We start from the raw sequence: 25118 nt of genomic DNA, 5'->3' as shown, positions 1-25118 counted from the left end.
AGAAGGAGATCATAATAATTTTAAGAGTTGGCATATTTTTGGACACATGCTGGTGCTGCTCCCCTTTTCCTCTACAGCAGTTACTAGCCAGAAACAGTCATAAGAATGCAGACCTAGACATCAAACAGGAATTCCCCAGTTGTGTACAGACAAATTTTCAAATCATTGTTTTACCAACGGTGGCGATTTTTTGTTTTGTAACTACGTTCAGCAATGATGTCGCTTTAAAGGATTTTAATTAATAGTTTTAAGTGCTGCTGTGAAATAAAGGAAAACACAGATGACAGGTCACGTCATTTTTGCGTTTCATGTCTCAGCTGCTGCACTATAAACCTGCCTCGGCTGCTGAGCAGTCTAACCTTTCATACGCCATAGCACAGCTACAGTGTGCATGAGCCAAGTCTGCTGTGGATATATCACCAAAACCTGCAACTTCCAATCATGAAGAGAGGTGCAGGGCCACTAGAAACTTGCCTTTTTATTTTTAAAAGTATAAACCAAATTCATCCATATCAGGCAATAACATTTATACCTGAAGATTTGTTTGAGAAAACGCAAATTAATGATGTAAAATTAATCTTAATATATGAGTCTAAAAATATTGTTAGAGAGGTTAGATAATTTTTAATTTACCTATCTTTCCATGGCATACTTACAGGTCGTCCATGAATACTTTCAAAATATAGTAGACATTTCTGAAGACTGATTTTTTCCAAAGCCATTTGCTTTTTTGTCATATCCTATTTAAAAAAGTTATTTATAAGATTATGAGTCAGGATTTCATGACAAGGGTACAAGTAGGTATCTGTTTGATTATCTATTCTCCCCAGGTAAACATTAATGATGAGTTCTGTTTCTGTCCATGCTGAGGTCAATGGGAACTTGGCATTGACTTAGCAAGAACAGGGTCCAAATTTACATGACTGAAGTTTTAAACGACTCAAAGCACATGTCACCCTCTCAAGGCCTAATGCAAAGCTGATGAGAGCTATGCAATACTTCTGCTGATTAGAGTAGGTGCTGGGGTAGGCCTTCACCAGTATTTACTCTGTCTGGCCAAAGCACAGCCTTTGTGGCCTGAACTTATGCTCTTTCTTCTGGAGAAAGATGCATGAATTAAAATGTACTGAAAGGCTGGAATCTTATTTTTCTTAATGTTATTATATAAAGATCTAATACTTGATTGCCTCGATTTCTTTCAAAATCACTACTTTATGAAAGCAATTTAACAAGCGTAACGTTAGTAAGCATTATTAGGCTATTGACAGAACACTGCATCCTTATCTGGAAAGTTTCCAGGGGTGTAAACTATGGTCTTAGTAAGGCAAGAAACTTTGTGTGTTGTCAATCAGAGCCTGCATCAGAAAAAAATTTTCTGGGAATACCAGTTGACAGAAAGTCTAAGCAGGCAGTTTTTGCTTGAATATCTTGGCCAAATTGCACAGACACGGGGTGTATCTCATGGCTTGCGTTTTGGAAAGGAGGGCTCACAAAAGACAACTGCAGTTTTTGAGTAGAAGGTGTTGCCACTAAGGTCTCACAGATATCAGTGCAGTACTATCAGGGCAAGTACCCAGAACATTTTCCAATGTTTAGGTAACATTTCTGAGTACTTGTTGTAACTGAAAAACTAAAGAAATATTTTCCTCATCCATTCTAGGAGGAAATCGATTAATGAGATCTGTATGTTATTAACTTCTATTTGCCAGATCAGTTCATAAATCACAGATAGCATTCTATCCATTATGCATTAAATATGATGTAACAAATGAGAACAACAACAGTTCTAGACAAAACACTAAGAAACTTGTAAAAATGCAGAGAGGACATTCCTCAACTTTTTCATTATTCATCAAGAAAAATAGATTTGCCTTGGCTGGTAAGGGGTGAAGAACAGAAAGCTTCAGCTGTGCAAACACAACTCGTTTGCAGAGTGGAATGATAGATTCACAATGAAATCCCTAAATATCCAATCATTGTGATACCATGGGTAACACCCCATATAATGCTGAGCAACTACAAAAAGGTGCTATCTTTAAAATGAAATGGAAGAATAATCTGATCAGCCAGCAGGAAATTACAGCTGGACAGTATGCATCTGTAGAACCTGCAGCTACAGAAAGCTGCAGAAGTTGCAGCCTTTTTTACTAACAATGGGAGTGGCGGTGGGCTTTCTTCCTCAGTCACAGTTCTTGCTCTGCTGGGCTGAACCCCCAACACTGGCAGTTTATTTCTGTTCAAAAATCACAACATGAAGCGCTGGTACCAGAAAGATGAATGTTGATTTTTCCACAATGCTATTTGTCAGTGTCAGCGATATACCAATATAAGTATAGGTGTCTGCTGCAGGGAGCACAGTGTTCAAGTGGTATTCCTCTCCTCCTCTCCCTTTCCCTTCTTCCCAGGAAGGTCTGCTCCTGACACTTGCATATTTTCATCTGGGTCGGAGCAGCAAGGCGCACATGAAGCTAATGTCATTTTCCACAGTCTCTGCCAGATCATGAGAGATCTGTATGAATCAGGGCCAAGTGCTCGGAGGTTTGGCGAAAAGCACAATGAAGTAATGTGAAGAATGATGGAGGTTGGGGCGGGGAGCAGGCGGGTGCCTTTTTTACAGAAAGACGACTAGGTTTTGTTATTGACAACTTGGAGAGTATTTTTAATAATTAGCCTCTACTTTTTGAAAGTATATCAAGTCCTGTAGAAGTAATGCTCTTCTAATATCAAAGGAGTGCCTTGCTATTAACTTCAGCAGGAGCAAAACCTTCTTTATTTGCTGCCCAAATGCAAAAACTGTACAGAACCACTAATCGCCTTTCGCCTTAAAGGTCTGCATGAATTAATCACTCCAAAATTATCTGGCGTTCATATTAAAAGAAGAGCTGCTAACTAGAATGTAGGAGTATTATAAAGTAGCTAATTGGTTTTCTTATTGCTAGTTCTGCAATTAATACAAGGTTAATTCTTTCAAAAACTGTTAAGCCTGGAGCAGCTGAATGGTTAGGAGGAAACAGGGAGTGATCATTAATATTGATTTTACACATGAGAAACAGTCTCAAGAGGGTTTAGCATTTGGGCCTATTTCATTAGCTCATTTTATTAGCAATCTCAAAATAGGCTTGTATTCAGCTATGTTTGAGATGGCTGATAATTTCAAAATCATAGAAGGCAGGTGGACTCACAAACTACAGAACTATTTGAGACATCCTAGGACTGTAGGCTGCATACAGCAGCATGAAATTCAATGCTAATTAAATAAAAACACTGCTTCATAGCCAAGAAAAAGATTAACTGAAGTCGGTCAATAACAAGAGGACAGATACATAAAGGTAACCAGTCTGAGAAAAGCCTTGGGGGACAGACTGCAAATCTTCAGGCTAAATATAAGGCAAAAGTTGTTTTTTGCATATAAAGAAAGAAAAAGGAGACTACCTGTCAAGCTAAGGTTGTAGTTTGGTTTTCATAACTTGGGACAAAGGCACATAAAATATTGTATACAGGTGTCTTTGTCTTCCCCACTAGTAAGTTCCCTGAATGCTTATGCCTTTTAAGCTCACTTTTTTTTTTTTCCAGAGATAAAGTACAGACTCTGAGAACAGACAGTGTGATGGGGGGGATGGGGACAGGCTGAAGCTCTCACTCCCAGAGGCAGCGCTTTGCTTCCATGGAGGCCATGAGCCCGGGTGCCCGGGGCCTACCACATCTGCCACCTGGGGATGTCTGGTGGCTCATTAACAAAGCAGCATTTGACACAAACGTAGTAAGAAAAATGCTAAAGGAAGGCAACAAGTGGCATGACGCAGCCACAGAATGATGCCAGTTTAACGCATGCCCGACAGTAGCCCCACTGTGAAAGGCTGCATTTGCTGGCGACCCACAGCTGAGCGCCACAGGGCTGCTGCCCCTCCTCACCAGGACTGAGGCGGGAATTACCTCCCACCCATTAAACATTTAATTTGGTTTAAAAGTCAGGAGTTGGGATTTGGGGTTTGGGAATTTGGTGGGTTTTTGAGTAATATGATTCAAATTAAGCCTATTTGCCCTCTGGCTCCTGAACGCCTATATTCATGGACTTAATCTTTTTTTTTTTTTTTTTCTAAAAACTTGTACCTAAAATGGAGGTCAACTGTTAAGTAAATCACCAGCTCCCAGCACAAGGCGCTAGTGATACAAATGGTAACAGGTGGCTATCCCTTTTTTGGGCTACTGAATCACTCGCAGGCCAATCCCAATTTTCTCTGGCTTGTCATTCAATAACTTTACTCACAGGCTTATTTGTTGGAGGGCTGTTTTGTTCAAAAAACCACATTCTGCTGTTTCATACTCAGGTCTTGTGGTTTGTCCTCCTTAGACATACTGGGGTGGTTTGGGATTTACTCTGCACCTCTCTTAATGACACCTATTCTCTCATTTGTATTTCAGCAGGGCCTTAGAGGCTTTCCACAGTTGAACTTCAGGGGAGAGCTCAGAAGGCTTTTATGGGAACACTATCCTTGCCCAGAATAACTAAATCTCGAAAAAAGAAACATCCAGCTGCTATTAATTTACTATTAATCTAGCTCAGATTCTGATACAGGATCTAAATGTTCTATACAAAATAAAATTTTGCACATAAATATCTACAGTGACACCAAAGTTGCACATCGCTGAAATGAAGCCTTTGATCTTTGCTGTAATCAGCAGAAATCTTGGGTTCAATCCACACCATCAGCGCTATGAACCTTGTTCTCCCCCAAAAGTCCAGGATGACTCATAATCAGAAACCAACCAATTTTAATGTTATACTTAGGGATCTACTAAAATATGTAATTTTTAAATAGATCAATTTGACTTCATATCATTCCTTTTCAAACCTCTGTCCCATAGCGGTTTTGTATAACTATTGTCAAACACCTTTCCTAATAAACGGATAGCTCTTTCAACACAAGTTGAGGATTAATTAATATAAATTAATATTTATAACATAATATATAGTTCCCATTAAAAATAACATAATATTTATGTTAATATATATTAATATACAGTGATAAAATACAGGCTCTGAATACATAGAGAAAACAAATAAGATCTTTTAAAAAATATTTTAAAATACTAACTTGTGTGAACATTTAATTTACATTACAGAATTCTCTGTGAGAATAATTCAAGCCAGCAATGCCATTGCACAGATTTAGGAGGTTCTGTCTTGGAAAATCAGAAGTCCAATCAAAAAAATGAGTGGGATAGAGACCCACACCCAACTTATTCTTATAAGGGAGTTTTTCTGGACAGGATTTCCTCACTGACATCTGTTATGGTGTCATCTGGTCTCCTTACATAATAAAAAAGAATTTAACAACTGACACTATTATCATAAGGTCTGCATTGTTGGGCTTTTAGGACTATATACAGAACATCATGGTTCTGTTGTCATCTTTTGTTTTCTCACAAAGGAGTTCTGGTTATGGAACACTTTTTCCATTTCAGGTTTTAAGAAAAGTAGTTTATAAAAAGAAGCAATTAAAAAGTCAGTCATGTATCCAGAGCTCAAGATCTCAGAAGCATGGCATTGTTATGCACAGTTCTAGTTTTTATACAGTAACTAGTTGTTTAAGCACCAAAAATAGGAACAAAACAGAACAAAAAAAATTATCTCTGCTGTACTTTCTGCTACTGAAATCCACCCAGAATAATTTCTTAGTTCTCGCATAGTTTAGCATTTAGTTCTTCTTCACTCCTCTTTATTCCAATCCGTCCCTCCCCTTTTCTGTTCATAAGCCAGAGTCTAAATGTTACTAAATGAACATTTAGAATTTAGGTTCCTCTGAGGACAGAATTTATGGTCTTGCTTGGCTGTATAGCATCAGGAATAGCAACATCACTTGGCAGCAAAAATAGCCCCCCGAAAAAAGTATTTTTATGGAAAATATGTATTGCAGAACAACAGCTTCAGACAGACCCTATACTGTGCCAGTAGTGTGAAGGTACAGCAGAATTTTAAAATACGTACTAGTTGAAAAGCAAAAATAAGTTGCCCAGCCAAGCAAGCATGCTTCATGGAATCTTGCTCCTAAATTTAGAAGAGAGATTGAGAATGTGGAAGAGCAGAGGCAGTAGCAGCACAAGTAAACATACAAGATCAGAAGGGCAAAGCAGTCCGGACGGTTGCACTATCTGTGGGATCTTAGTGCAGTGCTTTGGGCAGAGGCTGTCAGCATTTCTCAGGTGAAGGGGGACCTTTATAGTCAAAATAACTTCAGGAACATTTTTAGTCACACAGTTTCTGTGGACTCAAGATAGGATTGCTTTTGCTGTCAGCATCTTCAATACACTGGAATATGCGCTTCCTGCACACACAACCTCAAGCAGGGAGGTTTCAGCAGTGCCTGGCAAACAGTTTTATACATGTATCTCTGAGCAAAAAGCACTTAGCACTATTTGAAAAATGCTTCTGCATCTCTTCTGCTGTGCAAGTCTTCACAGAAAAGTCACTTCAGAAAACTGCACTAGAGTTGCCATCTTGTTAGAGAGAAAACGCACTGCAGTGCCAGAAGACACAGGGTGCACACCCATCAGCATACCCTGAGACGGCTACATGCTAATTAATATCTGCCTCAGCCGATAAAGTTCTGAAAGAGACAGCCATACTTATTAAATACCTTAATGGTCTCAGGAAGGTTAAAGTGTTGTCTTTTCTCCTTTAATCGTCTCAGTACACTATCCATGGTTTCTTCTACTGAGGGAGCTGGTTCTGTGCTTGTGGCCTCCTGTGTCCCAGCCTCTTTAGAGGTCCCAGTGCTTTCACTATGATAATTTCTTTGGGGTGCTCTAGAGGTACAGTTTTGTTCTTCTGACATTCTGAGTTTCAGCTCTGAAAGGCAAATTGCTTGGCAAATAAATAGATTAGAATATTTGCAAAGAAGTCTCCTCTGAGAGTACAAGAACAAAAAACATCCCTACTGCTTGCATACAATAGTTATCATACCACAGTTGTGTAGGAAAATAACTTTGCTTCACCTCAACATCTAACATCTTTTATCTGGTTAAAGCAAAATCCAATGGCCGAGGGATGTGATGTGTCCAGGCCAATGAAACTTAGAGCACATATGTACTTGTCTTCTCCCTCCAAGCCCATCTTTGACATAAAAGGTGTTACCATGGGTGAGGACTCAAGAGGCACTGGGTTAAGGATTGGGATCTGGGTAAGAATCAGTGCAGAAATTCAGTGGGAGTGAGGTTAGGAAAAAGGCTTGAAAGGACAAACAGCACTGAGGAGTAGTTGTGGGAGGTTTGGTGAGGGTGGGGTATGGAAGCAGAGCTCTCTTGCTCCCCCTCCTCACTAAACCCATGACTTTCAAGTGATCTGATGTCTGGTTAAGTAAGAACATGTCTAAGCCTGCTGTGGGGATTGTTGTCTAAGGATGTGGTCCTTCACAGACACCTTCCTGGACAAAAGGCAGCATCTCTGCGGCCACCTGCCCACTTGCACCCCAGCTGTGCTTGCCCTCCTGTAGTGCTGTGCAAGCCAGGAGGAGAATGAAGGCCTAAGAAGGGCTGGGGAGTCTAAGCTGTGCTACAGAGCCCTCCATGCCAGCTGCCAGGCTGCTGGGGCCATGTACTCCAGGTCTGCATAACCAATGCTCCTCTTCTCTTGTGCACTTTAAACCACAGCCCTCCCTTGCAGAGGCAGCATTGTCTTCCCAGAGAGGCTACTGAGCTGGTCCTCACAAGGACAATCAGCCACTTTTCTTAAATGACTTCCCTTGGCAGAAGAGCAACCCAGCAGAAGACATATAGGTTACAGTCTGTCCTAGCTTCACAGTCAGCAACCTGCCTGGATGCAGTAAAGTATGTAAGTATATTAGCTTGACACCAAGCCAAAGACACTGGAGCTCTAGGGACCTGCACAGAACAACAAGAAAATTGAATTAAGGTCTGAATTAGCTCCCGTAAAACCAGGCTTTGTTCCTAGAGCATGCCTGGCTGGTGAGGGACCTTGGGCAAAGCAGGAGATTGGTGGTTCCAAATGTGTCAAATTTATTGAAATCTGTGCAGAAACAGTAACATAGAGCTAGGAAGGATGGACAAGCCTTACAAACTTGAAGGAGGACCTATAAGCAATTTAATGCTTTGCATTTCAATTGCACCTGTCCCACAAACCCCACGAGCTTTGCTTCACTTAAAAGCAGTGTCATTATTCAGAACAATAAAATCAAGGCTGTTCACAGGATCAAGGCATTTTGGGTGGGAAGGTGAGGCTGATCTATGAAAGCTAGACCTCTGGCTAGCTGAAGCAATGGTTGAGTCAGAGAGAGAATTTTCAGAAAGTTAACTATGTAGTTCGGCCATTTCCTCTCATTTGTCCTCCCTGGATTTGTAACACAAAGTTCAAGGGAAAAAAAAATATCTAGTAATTTTGCAACCTTGCATTTAAGGGTGAACATTCCAAAATAAATTTACTGAAAGATGAGTTTCTAGTTCTTTATTTACCACACTCACACCTTCTATATCTACATGCTTAACTATATCTAAAACAAAAGATGAAACACAGTACTACAACTTAATTAGTAGCAAGAATCCACTTATAATGGGGAGAAAATGATTTAGATAAATTATAAATAACCTTCAAAAACAACAACAACAACAAAAAAATCAATCAGTCCTGGCTACATTCTCCCTGAGGGCAAGCATATGATACATCCACAGACGTTAATGGAGTGGTACGCAGACAGTCAAGGGCAAAACTTGACCCTCTAGACCAAACCTATTAGCTGGGAAAGATCTGGTTTTATGAACAATAACAAAAAAAAAAAAACAAACACCACAAAAAACCCCAAAGCTTTAGAGTTGTGTAACCTCAGTCCTAATGAAACATTCTGCACCTACATTTGTACTATTACAAGGAAACTTTTAACTGTATTTCAGACACTCATAAAAAATATTCAGACTACCATTGCCTTTTGCATGAATGTTTATAGTTATGAGGGAGAAATGTTGTCTTTTTTCCCTTCCCCCTTCTAGCCTTGTTATGAGAGTTGAACTGGCTTACTTTAATCCCTGCTTTCAGGAATCAAGGCAAGTCGTATCACCTAATATCTTTGTTGTCACTGGGAGACACATTTCCATGCACTAGTGAAAAATAAGCAGAGCACTGAGGTTAGAAAACTAACTCTAAAATTTTCCAGGTACACTCATACTTCCAGGTGCTGCAGCAGTAAAGTGAAATGACATGCTATTATGTACCTTTGAGCTGCTTACGACCTTTGGCCAAATCATTCATCCATTTCAGAACTTCAGGATTTGAAGTCTTGTCACCATGCGAAGGCTGAATGTAAAGAAAGAAGGAAGAATAAAAAAGAAATTGATGGTTATACAATAAAACACATAACAACCCATCCACACGCAGTATGCTAAAAAATGCCCATAGTTCCAACTGCACTATATCATAGTGTTGTGCAGAGCATTTGGCTTGATCATGGTACCAATTTATCATGTCTTATCTCTCCCCATTGTGGCACAGTGCTACGTGGACCTGAGTATTTTGGCTCTGAGCCTAAAAAAACCCATTTAGGTCCTTGACTAACTGGATAAGTGACTTCAAAAGGACTGACCAAATGCCCAATGTTAGTCAAGTTCCTAAGCGATCTCCAGGATGGTAACCGAAGCGCTCTGGCCCTTCAGAGATAAGCCCGTACTGCTTTAAGACAGGGATTCTCCTGGGAAACAGCATTTTAAAAATTTCAGCTGAACTGCTTAACTAATAAAATGAAAAAATTCTGTGCAACAGAATTATTTCAAAAGCAACAAACAACAAAAGTTTGTGCATCTCTTCTTTCTTTGCATTTAGAAATTGCCTCCAAATTGAAATTAACTTACTCTGGCTCTTCAAAACTCAGATATTTAAAATGGCAAAACAGTTTTGCAAAATTAAACCTCTGAAAGAAATCATTTTCCGGTTACAGTGTGGTGCCTGCTTAAGTACAAAATTTTACTCGGAAGAGTATATGATGACCATAGGGCAGAACAATTCACAAATGCACGTTTAAGTCTGCAGTCATTGATGAGATTACAAGGTGATAGAAAATTTGCTGAATTTTCATTTTAATGTAGTCATGAAATATCACAAACTTCCTTGTTTCACATTGTGCACATCTGTAGCATTACGGATGTTTTGATGCTTGTATTGCAAAATTCACACTACACAAACTAGCTCGATGTGCGCGATGACCTTGCATACCCTGCACAGAGCACACCACTGACCTCAAACAACCCCCACCAGCAACACACCACAGTTTTATTTATCTATTTTCTGCCATCAGCATCGCTTGAGCCCTATGCTTTGAAGATTTACAGGGCTTCCTGAATGAAGGAATCTGCACAGCAGAGCAACAGTTTCCAAGCAAATTACTTCTACAAAGTAAATAAGTAGCTTTTCATCTTTTGAATCATTGTTCACAAGCCTGTCAGCTATATTTCACTGATTCACACTTCTCTCACATCTAGAAGATGGATATTTTGCAACCAAGGTAATCCAAAGGAAATGCAAATTAGAGTCTCAGAACTACTGCATACATTGAAAGATGATAAAAAGTTATTCCATCATTGATGATTTTCCTATTTCATTTTACCAAACATACCTACCCTTTTTTCCTATATTTTTTGCATAAGTTTAAATACACTGGATTCTTACTTGCCTCTTAGAGTATTTCCTTGTTTCTTTTTAATTATTACCTTACCAGGTATTTTTTTTCTTGCTCAAACTTTTCTTCATACTTCCTAATTTTTCTCTTGAGACTCTGAAGGTGCTTGGTAAGTTGTGCTACTGTTTGTGGTTCTTTGCACTCTTCACAGTTACATCTAGAAGAACTTCTTGGCCTGCAAAAGCCAAAAACGTAGTAGCTGGATCAAAAAACAGGCTATAATAGACCACACCTTGTTTCAGGCACTTCAAAATTTGCAGCTCGGTTCTTTCACAGGATAGAGATAGTTCAGTTTTACAAAGAAGGCATAAAATAACTGCTTTTGCTTGAAGGTACCCCTTGGGCATACTAATGAGTTTGCCATCTGTCTTTCACACCATTTATATTTTTTTTTTAATTAATTGTGGGATTTCTGGGCATTTTTCAAAAGTTTAATCTGGTGGGTCACAATCTGATCCAGTATTTACATTTAACACCCGCTTATTACTTCACAAATCTTCCACTGTAATGGGAGACTGTAATGACATGATTTATAAAAGTAAGCCCAGGGAGTATTTTGTTACTGGGAATAAACATTATCCATTTGAAGGCAGTTTAGTTTCTGATTTTTTTACAACTGCAAATCAATAGATCTGATTGTTATTCATATGCAGCTGACAGATATGTATATAAGCTTTGAAGAAAGCTTTGTTTCCATCTGAAACTCACAGCTTGGTTTCTGGAGATCACATATATGGACTGTTCGTATGTTGCATGGCACTCTCATACCTAGTGAATGACTCAAGTTATAGTTCTATTACACCTGAAATTTTTAGTATTATACCTTGATAGCCCTCTCTATCTTACGTTCACTCCTCAGAGTAATTACTAATATTTAAAACTGTCCTTGCTAAATATAACTAACAAAGACTTCCAACAATATTGTGCTGTGTAATTACCGAAAATCGACTAGATCCTAATTCTGGTATTGCAAATTAACAATGTCAAAATACACTACAATATGAACATTTCTTGTTTATGACATGAGTAACTGAAAAAACATAGAGTCAAAGATCGTGGATTGTACAAAAATTATTTAAAATATCTAAGAATTAATATATTTTCTTACATCATGAAAGGTTGAGCACTTGGTGGAGAAGGGGCAGACTCTGTGTCTAGATTGAATCTCTGGCTTTGGCTAAAGATAGAGCAGCGTGGTGACAAGAGGGGATTGTCTCCATCTGTGATGTGATACAGCAGGCGACTGGTCCCTTGGGAGTGATGTTCTTGTGGGCTGCTGTCCATGTCATTCTGCCAGTCTCTGTGGGCTGGCACAGGCTCTAGAAAGAAAGCATTAAGCAAAATTGACCGAGGGTCACTCACAAGATATTTAGCTACCTAGATAAATACAGATCTATACTTACAGAATTATTCAAAGCATAAGTATTCAAAGTAAACAGCAAATAGTTCAGCAAAGTATCACATGCAGAACGAACATAAAACTGAGAATGGGAAAATAGAAAGGACAGGTACTGGCTTAGCATAAAGCATTTTTGAGTTCCACAGGAGAAGGCGTGTTTGTAAATGATGAAGTATAATATAAAGATGGAGTGTTTCCCAGAATAGTGGAATTAATTATGATTTCATAGATGTTTGCTTTTGAAAGCCACATTCCTGAAGACGACGAATGTACAAAACAGGTTTAATTCTGTGATTTAGCATTTAGTCCTTTGGTCAAGAGAAAGGCAGATCAAAGGCAGACGCTAAGAACCTCCAGGGTTGCTTGCAGCATCCTGCAGAATTTAGTTAAGGTTGAAGTAACATACACATGGCTCTAAAGAGCACAAAATATTAAAATAAAAACAATAAACAATAACATTCAAGGCAGTCTACAGTGACTGCTACTTGGAGGAGTCACGCTGAAGATATTATTTTAATATTGGCTTTGATTATAAATGGAAACCTTGCCTCAGGTGCCTCATAAGGTAAAATTTGTTTTATAGAGGTGGTCAAGCTAGAAGTCAGAATGATTTATTTTGGACTGAAAAAGTAGGAGTTGGTGAATCTCGTCACACTGGCTCTGTTTATGGGTAACATGGAAAATAATGGGCACATGACAAAGTCTACCTCCAGGGAATACCAAGACTTTGCCTTTCCTTTGCTGTACCTGGGGATGTTAATGGGAAGAACAATTGAATCTTCTTCCTCACCCTCAGTGGGCGAAATGGGTGAGAATGATCTAGCCTAGTCAATATTTTTGCTATCAGATGACTGTGCTTTAAAGCAGATTATGTTTTTAGAGAGAAATTCCATGCTCTTATTAAAAAAAACCCAGTTAATAGAGGTTAAAGCAAAGAATGTGCTCTGTCTCAGGTTCCCCTACATCAGTTTCCATAGTACATAATATTTTGCACCAGCTACATTATTTTTTTCCTCTAAAACTGTGTGTGTATATAGCCTTTGAATTCATATAAATTATTTTATATTTCCAGGCAGCATGTGTATTATTTCTAGTCAGTATTATATTTGAAATATAGCATGCATTCTAATACATTTCACAGTATCTTTCTATTCAATGACAGCCTAGAACTGCACAGAAAAACAACTGTACATGGATTTAGTCACAGAAGAGCAGGCAGATTTAGAAAAGTTCTTTCACCTTCTCTTTCTTTCCTTTTTCTCCTTTGTACATGGGAATGACATTCCCGTGGCGAGCAGGTATTTCCTTCAGGATTTTAATGGAACCTTTGTAATGCATTTTATTTGACCTCTGCCCAACAGATACTGAAGTTACGAACCTCAGTTGCTGCACTGGGACAGTGGGGACAAACCAGCTCTGAATGGCACCCTTCATAGAAAGCAACTATCGATTTAAAAAATAATAGTTACAATGGCCTAAAATATAATTTTATCAGGCGCTATCCAACTGGTTTTGCTTTACAGACAACAAAACATCCAATTGTATATTGTATAATCACAGTTTAGTCTGTCATACAAAAGTTACACATGACTTTTGTAAGTTCATCTACTCTAACACCACCATCAATTATAATTATGTTAAGCATTTTCAAAATGACACGATGTAGTTGATTATTAATTCTAACCTGGCAGCTTTTCTCTGAGTACTTCATACTCTGTAGGTCAAATTCAACTCTCCAAGATACCAGAACAACACCCAAAACTTCTAAATTGTGTTTGAGATTCTAACCCTCCCATAAAGAGTTCCAGAAAGGCATCTGGGAGAAGTAAGAGTAGAGCGTTGTACCAGTCATGGGAAGTTATGTACACAGACAACATGCAGTGATAAAGGCTGGAATAAATGTTCTGCAACCAAAAGTGTCTCTTTCTGGCAAGTAATCTTTCCTTACCCTGTAAGACTTAAAAAAAAAAACAACCTGCTAGTTCTGGTTGGTTTTTTTGTGGGTTGTTTTTTTTTAACTTCTGAAAAACAATATTCTCAATGAGAAGAAACTGGCTTCCTTCCTTTTATTTCACCATCTTTGAACTTCAAGAAATATATAATCACTGTGAAGTAGGTGGAGTAAGAATAGTTTCTCTATTTCTTATGCTCTGTTATTACAAGGAATACATTTTATAGTCATTAAGTAGTAGTCTCTTTACTGTAAAAGGAAAATGATGTTATTAAAAAATCAGTCAGTGTGTGTATGATAGGTGCAGGAAAAAAGTTTCCAACATTTTAACTCTGATTTTCTGTGGATCTAGAAGTACTCCTCTTGCAGGGGACAGTCTGTGCTGCTGATAAACTATATGGTCACAGACATTCACTCCTTTTCACATTTACAACCAGGTAATTTTACTAGGCCCAACCCAGTCTGTGTTCTTTTCATTCTCCTAAGTGGAAGAAAAGTCCACATTCAAGACTCAACACTCCTGGAAGGTAAATGCAAAGGACAAGTAATGGCTGGAGCAGCCCCAGTGTAAAACCAAACGCACAGAGCTGCAGTGAGTTCAAGGAGGTTTTTTTTATTCAGCTAACAAATGAAAGGGAAATGCCAGGTGAGTTTGGGAGTATTTCCCAAAGGCCAGGGCTCTTCCATTTCCGTGGCACCAGGACTTCCTGACAGCATTGCTCCACTAAAGCTCACAGGCTGGTGCAACTTTGTTAGGGCCCCAAGAAAGGTTTTAGTCCCAATTCTATCACAGCTGCATTAAATTACCGCTGACAAGCCAGAAGCGGTCAGCAAGTCGTTCAACCTGGTTCGTTCATGTGGCCCAATTACTATACTATCAGAACATCTCAGGATGATGACAAATTATAACCAACCCCATTTTTAATTACAACTTAGGACCATTATTCTGATTCCAGTTCTGCATAGATCCTAAACAAGACGCTAAGTGTTATCCTGCGAGTAGCCCATAAACTGACCCAACGTCTATCAGTGTTCATGTGTCTGATCTAATTTGACCCGCTGTTTTTGCCAAAACTGGGAACCAAAGCCACCTCTAGCCAAGCCAGTATGTTGCCCCTTAGCCTGCATCTCCTCCATCTCATCTACCCAGTCCAGCTTAGCACTGACAAGAGCTAAGACAGGACTTAAAGCCAAGATCTAGTATCTAATAATATGCAGTATGCTTCATAATGCGTACTTCAATCGTATGACAAGTCATATGGTACAAGTCTGTATTCCTGCTTGTGATATTCTTTAAGTAAAACAATAATACACCAAAGTCTGTTGTATATAAAAAAGAATATGCAGATGCAATGTATTCATCCCTCAACACATTAGGTCCATGAATGCCAGTATCATAATTTCTTAATTAAAAGACATTGAGAACACCTTGCAGTTAAGTTCAGCTGCTCACTGCTCAAGTCACATATTTCATGTATACTCATATCCAAAAGCTATAAAAATAACTCACACTCTGCTTTTCTTTCTTTCCCTTAAGAAAAACTAATTTACTACCCCCTTGCAATTCTTTATGGTCTCATTTTGCCAGCTCTAATTCAAGTTTTTTCATATTCAAAAGTAAACTGGAAATTGCTGACTTTGCTCAGAGATAAGGACTACTGTTCACCCCTTAAAATCTGCATCCTGTCATTTTACTACACTGTTCTAGCTTCACTCACCATACATACAATGTATTTTTTTCTAATTTTTGTTGACTGGGGTGTGAAACAAAATAAATAAACTACATGATCCTGTTTATTTTAAAAATAATATATTTGTACATTGTTAATATTAAAATTTTACTGCCTCATTCACTGAGCAAAGTCTAATAACCAGAGATGTAGTTTATATGCCACATCCTCTAAAAACTCTGTTCCTAGCCTGGTACAAATCTCTGGACTTCCATCCAAGTTCGAGCTGAAATAGCCAATAGTCCCATGTGAAAACTGTACCCAAAGTCTGAATGTATCAGAAGATTTCAGTAGTAATTTCAGAGTCAAAATTACGACTAGCTCTATCTATGCAAAATGGCAAGTTATTAAGAAAACCACAAACCCCAAAGCAGATGTTAGCAGGAACGAGCATATATTAAAATCCATTAAATAGGTAAGCTTTAATTAACGCACAAGTTTGAACTGCTGGAGTGACAGAGCATGCTCTGAACTGCGTGAGAGAAATGCTACATCATCCAGTATTTGCTGGAGATAGGCAATTAGGAGCTAGAGAGGGTATTGGTAGTAGGGCACACTAACAGTACGAATTGAAACAAAATCCAATCAAAACAGCAAAAATAAGCAAAGGAAACAATTATGAACCATCCTAACAATGAATTATGAAACTACCAGAACAAAATAATTCAGTAAACTACTGGAAAAGGAGGAAAAACCCACCCTGCCATAAAGGAAAAGAGTCAGTGCAGATTTAGATGGGCTGCAAAATGTCTCGGCCTGTGCAGCGCAGATACGAGAACTGACTCTGCCTCGGATCCGCACCAAGGGACTAGCACCAGTGCAAGTTCCATACCTGTACCCAAGAACTATTAAGGTATTTCCCTAGCTGGGCTAAAGCTTTTTTTAATTATTATTATTTTATTTTTATTTAGCTAAGACCCAGGATATTTAGTATTTTTTATATTCCTTCATCCTTATAGTAATTTGGATTCTACAAACCATTTTCCTTAATTGTGCAATGCAAACCTCAAACTTTAGAATTCCTTAAGTAGAACACTATAATTTGTGATATTTTTTTGGGGGGTGGTAAATAACTTACTGTTATTTCTTGCTGAAAATTCAGAGCAAACAGCTTCTGAAATAATTTCTTCTGAACCCAACCTTTATTCTGACATAAAACACCAACTGCAAAGGGGTTACTGAGCTGTCTGCCTTAATTTGGACCATACATGGTGAACAATGTAAGCATTTGTGTATTCATGTCACCTGCCTGTGAGATGTATTAGTCATATTGCCTTTGACCTATTTTTCACGAACAGTGATTCCTCTTCTGCTGAGCATCACGACTCTGCCAGCCCTGTGACTACAAGCTATGAATTGACAAAAATAGTGCTGACCCTCAGGGCTCTTTATTTGCAAGGACTGGTTTCCATATTGAGGAAAAAGGGAGAGATAACACACCACAGTTTGCCCAGATGGGTAATAATACAGGTTCATGAATTATTGAAATCCACATGCTGTAAAACTCACCTTCGCTATCTCTCTGCTGATGCATTAAATTAAAATCAATAATAGGAGAAATGAAGTGATATTGCTCTGACAAAAAGAATGACAAAAATAGAATTACATGATATGGCAGGTGATCTCACACAATACAGACATAGGAAGTAAAGAGTGTAAATTTACTTGAACAAAAAGAAAACCACAAAGAGATTAAAACTGAAAATGAAAGGATCAGGATTCTTAAAACCTGTCTGAAAAGCAAGAGACCCTCTCAGAAAAAGAGAAAGTTACAGCCATTAATTTCTGTTCTTTTAACAGGTATCACCCTTTTTTGCGTTACCCAGCATTTGCATGAGGACATGATGCTTTGCATTAGCTCTGCACTGTTTCCCAGAGGACTGCAAATCTGATATTAAACTGCAAGTCACAAGGCTTTTTTATAATTGCAAATGAGAACACTTCATGGCATGATCACTTACCTCCACTACTGGCCCCATCAGCTTGCACACTGGTTTGGACTGATGAAGGGGCTGGATCCTTGGGTGCCGGCAGCTGAGGGGATTCTTCCTGGGTTGGCAGAAATGCAGAGCACAGATCGGTTTCAAGGGCTTGTAGCTTCAACAAAGAATTCTGCAGACAAAAGCAGAACATTGGGCTAGATAGAGAACAACTGAATACAGCGATAGCTCTTCAACTCACTGAGCCCATTAGCAGCGCCTGCAAAGGGGTGTTCCCCTAGCAGCTCTGAGAGGATGTGCAAGGAACAAACGTGCACTATTCCACGAGTTTCTTCACTTCTGGTTATTTAAGTCCCAATTTACATGGATTATTCATGACACATGGGAAAGATGACTTCGTCAGCAAAAGAGGATTTATTCTAGGAAGCCAAACTGAGATGGTGTCCCTTTTCTTGGTCTTGAAGCAATACACTAAGCAAGTATTTCATTCATTGGGCTGACATCACGATCTGATGACATTATGTCCCTCCCCATTTACCATTCATAAAAAACCAAATCTCCCTCTCCAGCCTATTGTGCAGTACACAGCAGTAAAAAAAGAGTTACTGAGAACACACTCCCTCATGGGATTCTTAGAAGAGAGATATTTTAAATGGCTTTTTAGAGATAGTTCTTTACGTAGACATAGCTTTTATGTAGGCTGCTGCTGCTTCTACAGGGCAACCAAATCATTTCCTATCTGCTGCAAAGGTAAAATTAACAGATCATTGTCACTGTCTGCAGACAAATCAATGAGGACAAGGCTAGTTATCTATAACATCACTTCCAGCTACTGTGTCGTGCTTAGTCCAGTTCTCATTTTAATCTTTAATGCTGCATGCGGTATTCAGCTGTACAATCTGACACAAGCATCTTGCCGTGATGTAAATGCTGTGAAAGCCCTAATCACCATCTGACAGGGCAAAATGAGTCACTGCTGATACCCCACACATTCAGTTCCCCTCTCTCAAGGGAAATACAGCTTGCAACATAAAACAAAATCACACAAGGCTGTCTTGATAATCACACAGCTGGCACACACAGAATTATACGTAAAATGTTAAGTCATCCAAATGGTATGTATTTGTGCAGAGCAATTTCTGAAAAAAAATATTAGTTCCCTGAAAAACTCCTTTCCCCACTCTGTCAAAGACCTGAAACCAATTTATTGATTCATTTAATGAAATAATGTATTTAATGGAATAATTTCCTTTGCGTAACAATGTCACCTATGTAGTGAGTAGCTTAATATGTCTTCGCGTTATTTTTATTGTAATACAGCCCTTTTATAAACCTAAGCATGCCAGTGGTTTTAAGTAAATAAATAAATACATACATAAATTCAAAAAGGAGACTATTTTGCTGAGAACAGCAGGGAAGATTTCAGCCTTAATCCTTTCATTCTTTTTATAGAATTCAGGCAGTGAAAAGGGAGCAGAAAGTAGCTCTTTCTAGGAGATACCTCAAAGTGGGAAGTTTCAAAAAGCACAAGATCACTGTAACCAGATCCTGTGACCCTCTATGTGCTATCAGGAGTGCTTCAAAATCCATATCATGTTCCACAAAATAGATTAGGTTACCATCAAACAATTGGACTTTGGCCTCAGCTTAGGTCAAAAAGGAAATCCAGGAATACCTTCCTTCTCCTGGTCCCAGAGCAAACAGGAGCTCTGGCCATTCCTATTAGAAGCAGCTTGATATTAGAAATGTGTGAGGAAATCACAGAATCCCAGGCTGGAAGGGACCTCAGGGACCATCTAGTCCAACCTTTCTAGGAAGAGCCCAGTCTAGACTAGATGGCCCAGCACCCTGTCCAGGCGACTCTTGGAGGTGTCCAACGTGGCCGAGCCAACCCCTTCCCTGGGGAGATTATTCCAATGGTGACTCACTGTGAAAAATTTCCCTCTCGTGTCCAGTCGGAATCTCCCCAGGAGCAACTTGTGTCCATTCGCCCTTGTCCTCTCCATGGGACTCTCTGTAAAAAGGGAGTCTCCATCTTCTTTGTAGCTGCCCCTTAAGAACTGGTACATGGGGATGAGATCCCCTCTGAGCCTCCTTTTCTCAAGGCTGAACAAACCCAGCTCTCCCAGCCTACCCTCGTATGGCAGCTTCCCAGTCCTCTGATCATCTTGGTGGCCCTTCTCTGGACCCCTTCCAGCCTGTCCACATCCTTTTTGTATAGAGGGGACCAGAACTGTACACAGCGCTCCAGGTGTGGCCTGACAAGCGCTGAGTAGAGCGGGATAATCACTTCTTTCTCTCTGCTGGTGATGCCCTTTTTGATGCAGCCCAGCATCCTGTTGGCCTTCTTGGCCGCAGCAGCCACTGTTCGCTCATGCTGAGCTTCGTGTCCACCAGGACCCCCAGGTCCCTTTCCACAGAGCTGCTTTCCAGCCAGGTGGATCCCAGTCTGTGCTGCACTCCCGGGTTATGTTTTCCCAGGTGCACGACCTTACACTTGTCCTTGTTGAACTTCATAAGGTTCTTGCTGGCCCACTCTTCCAGCCTATCCAGATCTCCCTGCAGAGCAGCCCTCCCTTCTGGAGTATCTACTTCCCCACTCAATTTGGTGTCATCTGCAAACTTCACCAGGCTACACTTGATCCCGTTATCCAGATCACTTATAAAGATGTTGAATAACATTGGGCCCAATATCGATCCCTGGGGGACCCCACTTGTGACAGGTCGCCACTTGGAGAAGGAGCTATTTACCACCACCCTTTGGGTGCGGCCTGTCAGCCAGTTCCCCACCCACTGCACAGGCCACTTGTCTAGGCCATAACGCATTAATTTCTCCAGGAGGAGGCTGCAGGGGACTGTATCAAAGGCCTTGGAGAAGTCCAGGTAGACAATGTCCACCGCCCGCCCCATGTCAACCAGGCAAGTCACTTTGTCGTAGAAGGCCACCAGGTTTGTCAAGCACGATCTGCCTTTAGTGAAGCCACGTTGGCTTTTCCCAATCACGTGCTTCATTTGACTTGTGATGGCCCCCAGGAGGACTTGTTCCATAACTTTCCCAGGGATTGAAGTAAGGCTGATGGGCCTATAGTTACCCGGATCCTCCCTCGGGCCCTTCTCGTAGATAGGGGTAACATTTGCCTTCCTCCAGTCCTCTGGGACATCCCCCATTCTCCACGACTTCTCGAAGATTATGGAGAGTGGCCTTGCAATGACGTCAGCCAGCTCTCTCAACACCCTCGGGTGGATGGCGTCAGGGCCCATTGATTTGTAGGGGTCAAGCTCCTGTAGTAATTCATGTACTAACTCTTCCTTCACTGGTGCTGGGTCGGTGTTTGGATCAACCAGCAATTTTGTTCCCAAAGCCTGGGACCCAACACTGTTGGTAAAGACAGAGGTGAAGAAAGTTTTGAGGACCTCTGCCTTTTCAGCATCGTTGGTGATTGACTCTCCTGTTCTCTTTAATAGTGGCCCGATGTTTTGCTTCTTTTTCTGCTTGTGGTTGACCTACTGAAGAAACCTTTCTTCTTGTTTTTGATATCTACGGCCAGTTTCAATTCAAATTGGGCTTTTGCTTTTCTAACTGCATCTCTGCATGCTCTGGCAATGCCCTTGTAGCTCTCAATGGATAATCCTCCACTTCTCCATCTCTGGTATGCTTCCCTTTTGGATTTGAGTAGACCCAGGAGGTCATGGATGAGCCAAAGGGGCCTCTTGGCCCACTTACTTCCTTTTCCTTTATAGGGGATAAACTGGTTTTGTCGCTTCCAATAGAGAGCTCTTGAAGAACTCCCAGCATGCACTAGCTCCTTTGTCTTCCATGGAAGCATCCCATGGAATCCCTCCCAACTGAGCCCTGAGTGAACTGAAGTTTGCTTTTCTAAAATCCAGAACCCTTGTCTTAGAGCTGACCTTCAGCATGCTCAGCAGGATAAAGAAGCAGGAAAGGAGCAGCTTGTGTTATATATTTATTTTAGAATTAAGTTCCTCTCATCTGTTGTCATGATACATTTTGACATCTCATCCTATAACTCCAGGAAAGAAGTGATTGCAAGATCAAACACTGATTTATAATGAAATGACTAAAGGTAATACTATTCTTTAAAAATATGGCATGATATAGAGCTGGTTTCTATGATCTGAGGCAGAAGATACTTTTACTATTCCCAGGCACAGGTTGCATTAACAGCCTACCATCCTCTGGCCCAACTGCCATTTGTAAGGATAATTTACCCATCTTGACCAGCAGCGCTTCACCTTCACACCTCAGTTCCTCCAGGACTCTTGAAGGACCGGCATTTTTTCCTTGTCACTTACTGACACTGTTTGGTCCAGTATTTTACATATATTACTTCACACTTCTGTTTCCTTTGACCTGTCTGCTGGAAAGAGTATACCAGGTGTGCAAGTGTCCCTAGTACAGGCTTTATCAGTGAAGACCAATATAACGAATTCACTCAGCCTCTCTATTTGCAGCTGTGCCACCAACCACCATAGTGCCTGTTTTACATGTCAGCCAGCCAGCAGTCCCAGTGATACCCTTCCTGGCTTCCTGCTTTTTATGTATTTAGTAGACTTCTTACCATCAGTTTGAGTTTATTTTATGAGGCAACTTTCAAAGTCTTCTTTAATCCTCCACAGGGCTTTCTTGAATAAAGACAGAATGATGGAAACCACCTCACCTTCAACAGCTTTCAAGTGGCTGTGAATTTCCCTTGTCAAGGGAAGGGTGCTGACTTGAATTGTACCTGTGGCACTGTTTTGGGAAGAGTTTTCATGACATGAGTGGCCTCATTTTCCACTCCCTCTCACTCCAGCTAGACCCAAATGAACTGGCTGTGGAATTATCACAACAGACAGGCAACATTTTACAGTCATTAATGTCATCTAGCAAAAGAAGACTACACCAGTTACAGGCCAGTGAGGACTCTGATCCCATAAGCAAATGTACCAGAAGAACATGCCAACAAGGTGAACATGGGCAAATGACTGACAAACATACCTAAACTTCACAGAATGTTACTTCAAGCATTTGATGAAAAAATTCCCATGTCAAGAAAATATATTCACTTTGCATCATTATTTCCTATAATACATTAATATTTATGGCAAGTTCAGTACAAAAGCATTCACACAGACTACATTGTTAAACATTGTATTTCAGCAATGCTTATTCGGTAATTCACCGGCTGGTCTATATTCAGTTGCTCTAAATGATATTTTTCACCCATCTGTGGAAGGTGGGTGGATGACAAATTTCCAGTCACTGCCAAATACTAAAAAAAAGTCATATAATAATAATAATAGAAATACTTTATAAGATTTCATGAATGCGCCCTTGACAGGGTTTTGATGTTGGGAGAAAAAAAGTAGCTTTGATTATTTTAATGTTACCAGGGAGATGATGAATCTGGAGTATGCCATCAATCTCATCCTACTCCTCAAACACAGCTGAGTACTGTGGTACTGCCACAGCGCACTGTACCTGAAAAGCTGCCAAATATTTATGGGAACACATGTAAGGAGACATAGCTTTAAGCAAAGGTCAAGGACAGAGCTGCCCAGGTTCACCAACTCATGGGCCTAGGAGTGTCCTAGTAAACTGTAGGGAAGACCTTGCTGCCTGCCCTGCCGCACGTCCTGTCCTGCCCCTCTCAGAGGGCTGCTTGAAGTACCAGGAACGCCAGGGCAGCCAGGCTGGATCCTGCTCAGACCTCCTGCTCTGCAGCAGGAGCAGTGCAGCCCCCTGTTTCTGAAACTGCAGCCCAAGCAGAGCAGCAAGGTGCTCTGGAAGGCAACACGGACATATATCAGCAGCTGGCAGTGGGCCCTCTATCCTTGTGCTCACTAGGGGCAGGCCAACATGCCACCAACTGCGGCAAAATGAAAGCAAAGAGAAAAATTCAAGTCCGAATCCTGTCTTCATCTTCTCAAACCTTCCACATCTTCCTGACCGCTTCTAAATTCCCCCTAACTCCCCAATACTTCCCAGTACCTGTACAGCCTTGATGTGACTGCAGACATCCTGCCACAGTGGTGGGGATGCGTACTCTTTTGCACCACATGCACTCCGCAATACATCTAATCTGGAGGTGAACCAGCCTGTACACATGCTACTTAAAAATCTCACATGGTACAGACCTGGGCCATCTCTGCTCTTGGCCATTTAAAAGAAGTTGCAAAACATGTCAGAAGCAAATACAAACAGCTAAATTACATAGAAAGGGCAATGTTAGGTCATGGTAGGTACCATCATAAATTTTAGTAAGCTCTTATATGGGAAACCAGTATCACTGAAGTAATTTAAGCTATGGCATATTATATCAACTAATGATCTCAGTTCAAACGCTTCAGATTTGGTCCTCATTCCAGCTTTACTCTGGTGTGTAACACCAGTGTTTCTAATGCAGTAATTCCAGATCTATGCTAATGCAAGTGAAAGGACATATTAATATTTAAAACAGATCCTTAAGTTCCTTTGGAAAAATAACCATATTGTTGCCTCTTAAGAATAGTATTTTGCAAGTCTGAAAAGAAGCAATTATAATTGTCTTGGACAAAGGCTTCTTATCTCTTCTTATGTCCTCTTAAAGTAACTGACAATTCAAAGAACTTGAGCTATGCCAATTCTACCAGAAGAAGAAAAAACATCCTGCCTTATTCCACATCAAAGATAATGGACAAATAAAGGCATTTACAGGAAGTCCGAGGAAAATAGAAAGAGAGACAGTGTGGTATTTCTCTCCTATTTTTAATTTTTGCTAATGCTTTAAGAAAACATAATCATTACAGTATCATACTCCTGCCCGCTGGACAAAACACCATACAAAAGGATTGCCTTTGGCAGAGGAAGCTCAGCCTGTAGTAAAGAAACCATCTTTACAAACAAGTAAGCCTGTGGACTGTACCGCTCTGACCATCTCTCTTTCCATCGAATGACTACTGAAAATCAAGAGTTGAGGCCACAGGGCAAGGACTTATTGAGGTGATAGAAAACCTCTTACTTCTAGAGATAAATACCACACACCTACACTCACACTGCTGAATCCCTCCAGAGGATGGGACACTGCCAATGAGTGGGAGTCCCCTGAAATAGCCTATAAATTTTTCCTCAGTAGGTGCCATCAGTAAATCCCTCTCCAGCTGGAGGTCCCTGCATGAGGCACATCAGCACCACGTGGCGTGTTGGTCAGCACGTCCAGGGGGCTGAGCCTGATGGGAGACAATGTCCCAAATGGAGCCTCATAGCCCTGCACTCTCCCTTATTGCACCAAGAGCTGCAACGCTGCCAAACCTGCTAATCCACCAGTGCTCACTGCATATCCACAGAGAGAGCAGATAGCTAACAATGGCCAAAAGAGAGCCACTGCTGTTAGGAATTATTTCTTTCCTTGAAAAAGCATTACTATGATCAGCATCCTT

At 40.3% G+C, this 25118-nt stretch overlaps 1 protein-coding gene across 1 annotated transcript in view; it reads right to left on the bottom strand.

Moving 5' to 3' along the window:
* Positions 1 to 25118, bottom strand: part of FAM13C (family with sequence similarity 13 member C) — a 57197-nt gene that overhangs the window by 6750 nt on the left and 25329 nt on the right. Inside the window, exons 6-11 of the mRNA XM_075109533.1 lie at positions 17721 to 17871; positions 11788 to 11998; positions 10716 to 10854; positions 9223 to 9304; positions 6639 to 6850; positions 657 to 740 (exon numbers count right to left, since the gene is read on the bottom strand). Coding sequence (XP_074965634.1) covers positions 657 to 740; positions 6639 to 6850; positions 9223 to 9304; positions 10716 to 10854; positions 11788 to 11998; positions 17721 to 17871 — 879 coding nt within the window. The remainder of the gene's footprint in view (positions 1 to 656; positions 741 to 6638; positions 6851 to 9222; positions 9305 to 10715; positions 10855 to 11787; positions 11999 to 17720; positions 17872 to 25118) is intronic.

The sequence above is a fragment of the Phalacrocorax aristotelis genome, chromosome 14 (genome assembly GCF_949628215.1).
Source record: "Phalacrocorax aristotelis chromosome 14, bGulAri2.1, whole genome shotgun sequence".
Lineage (NCBI taxonomy): Eukaryota > Metazoa > Chordata > Aves > Suliformes > Phalacrocoracidae > Phalacrocorax > Phalacrocorax aristotelis.
Note: the sequence above shows the minus strand (reverse complement) of the source record. Positions and strands in the feature narration are given on the sequence as shown.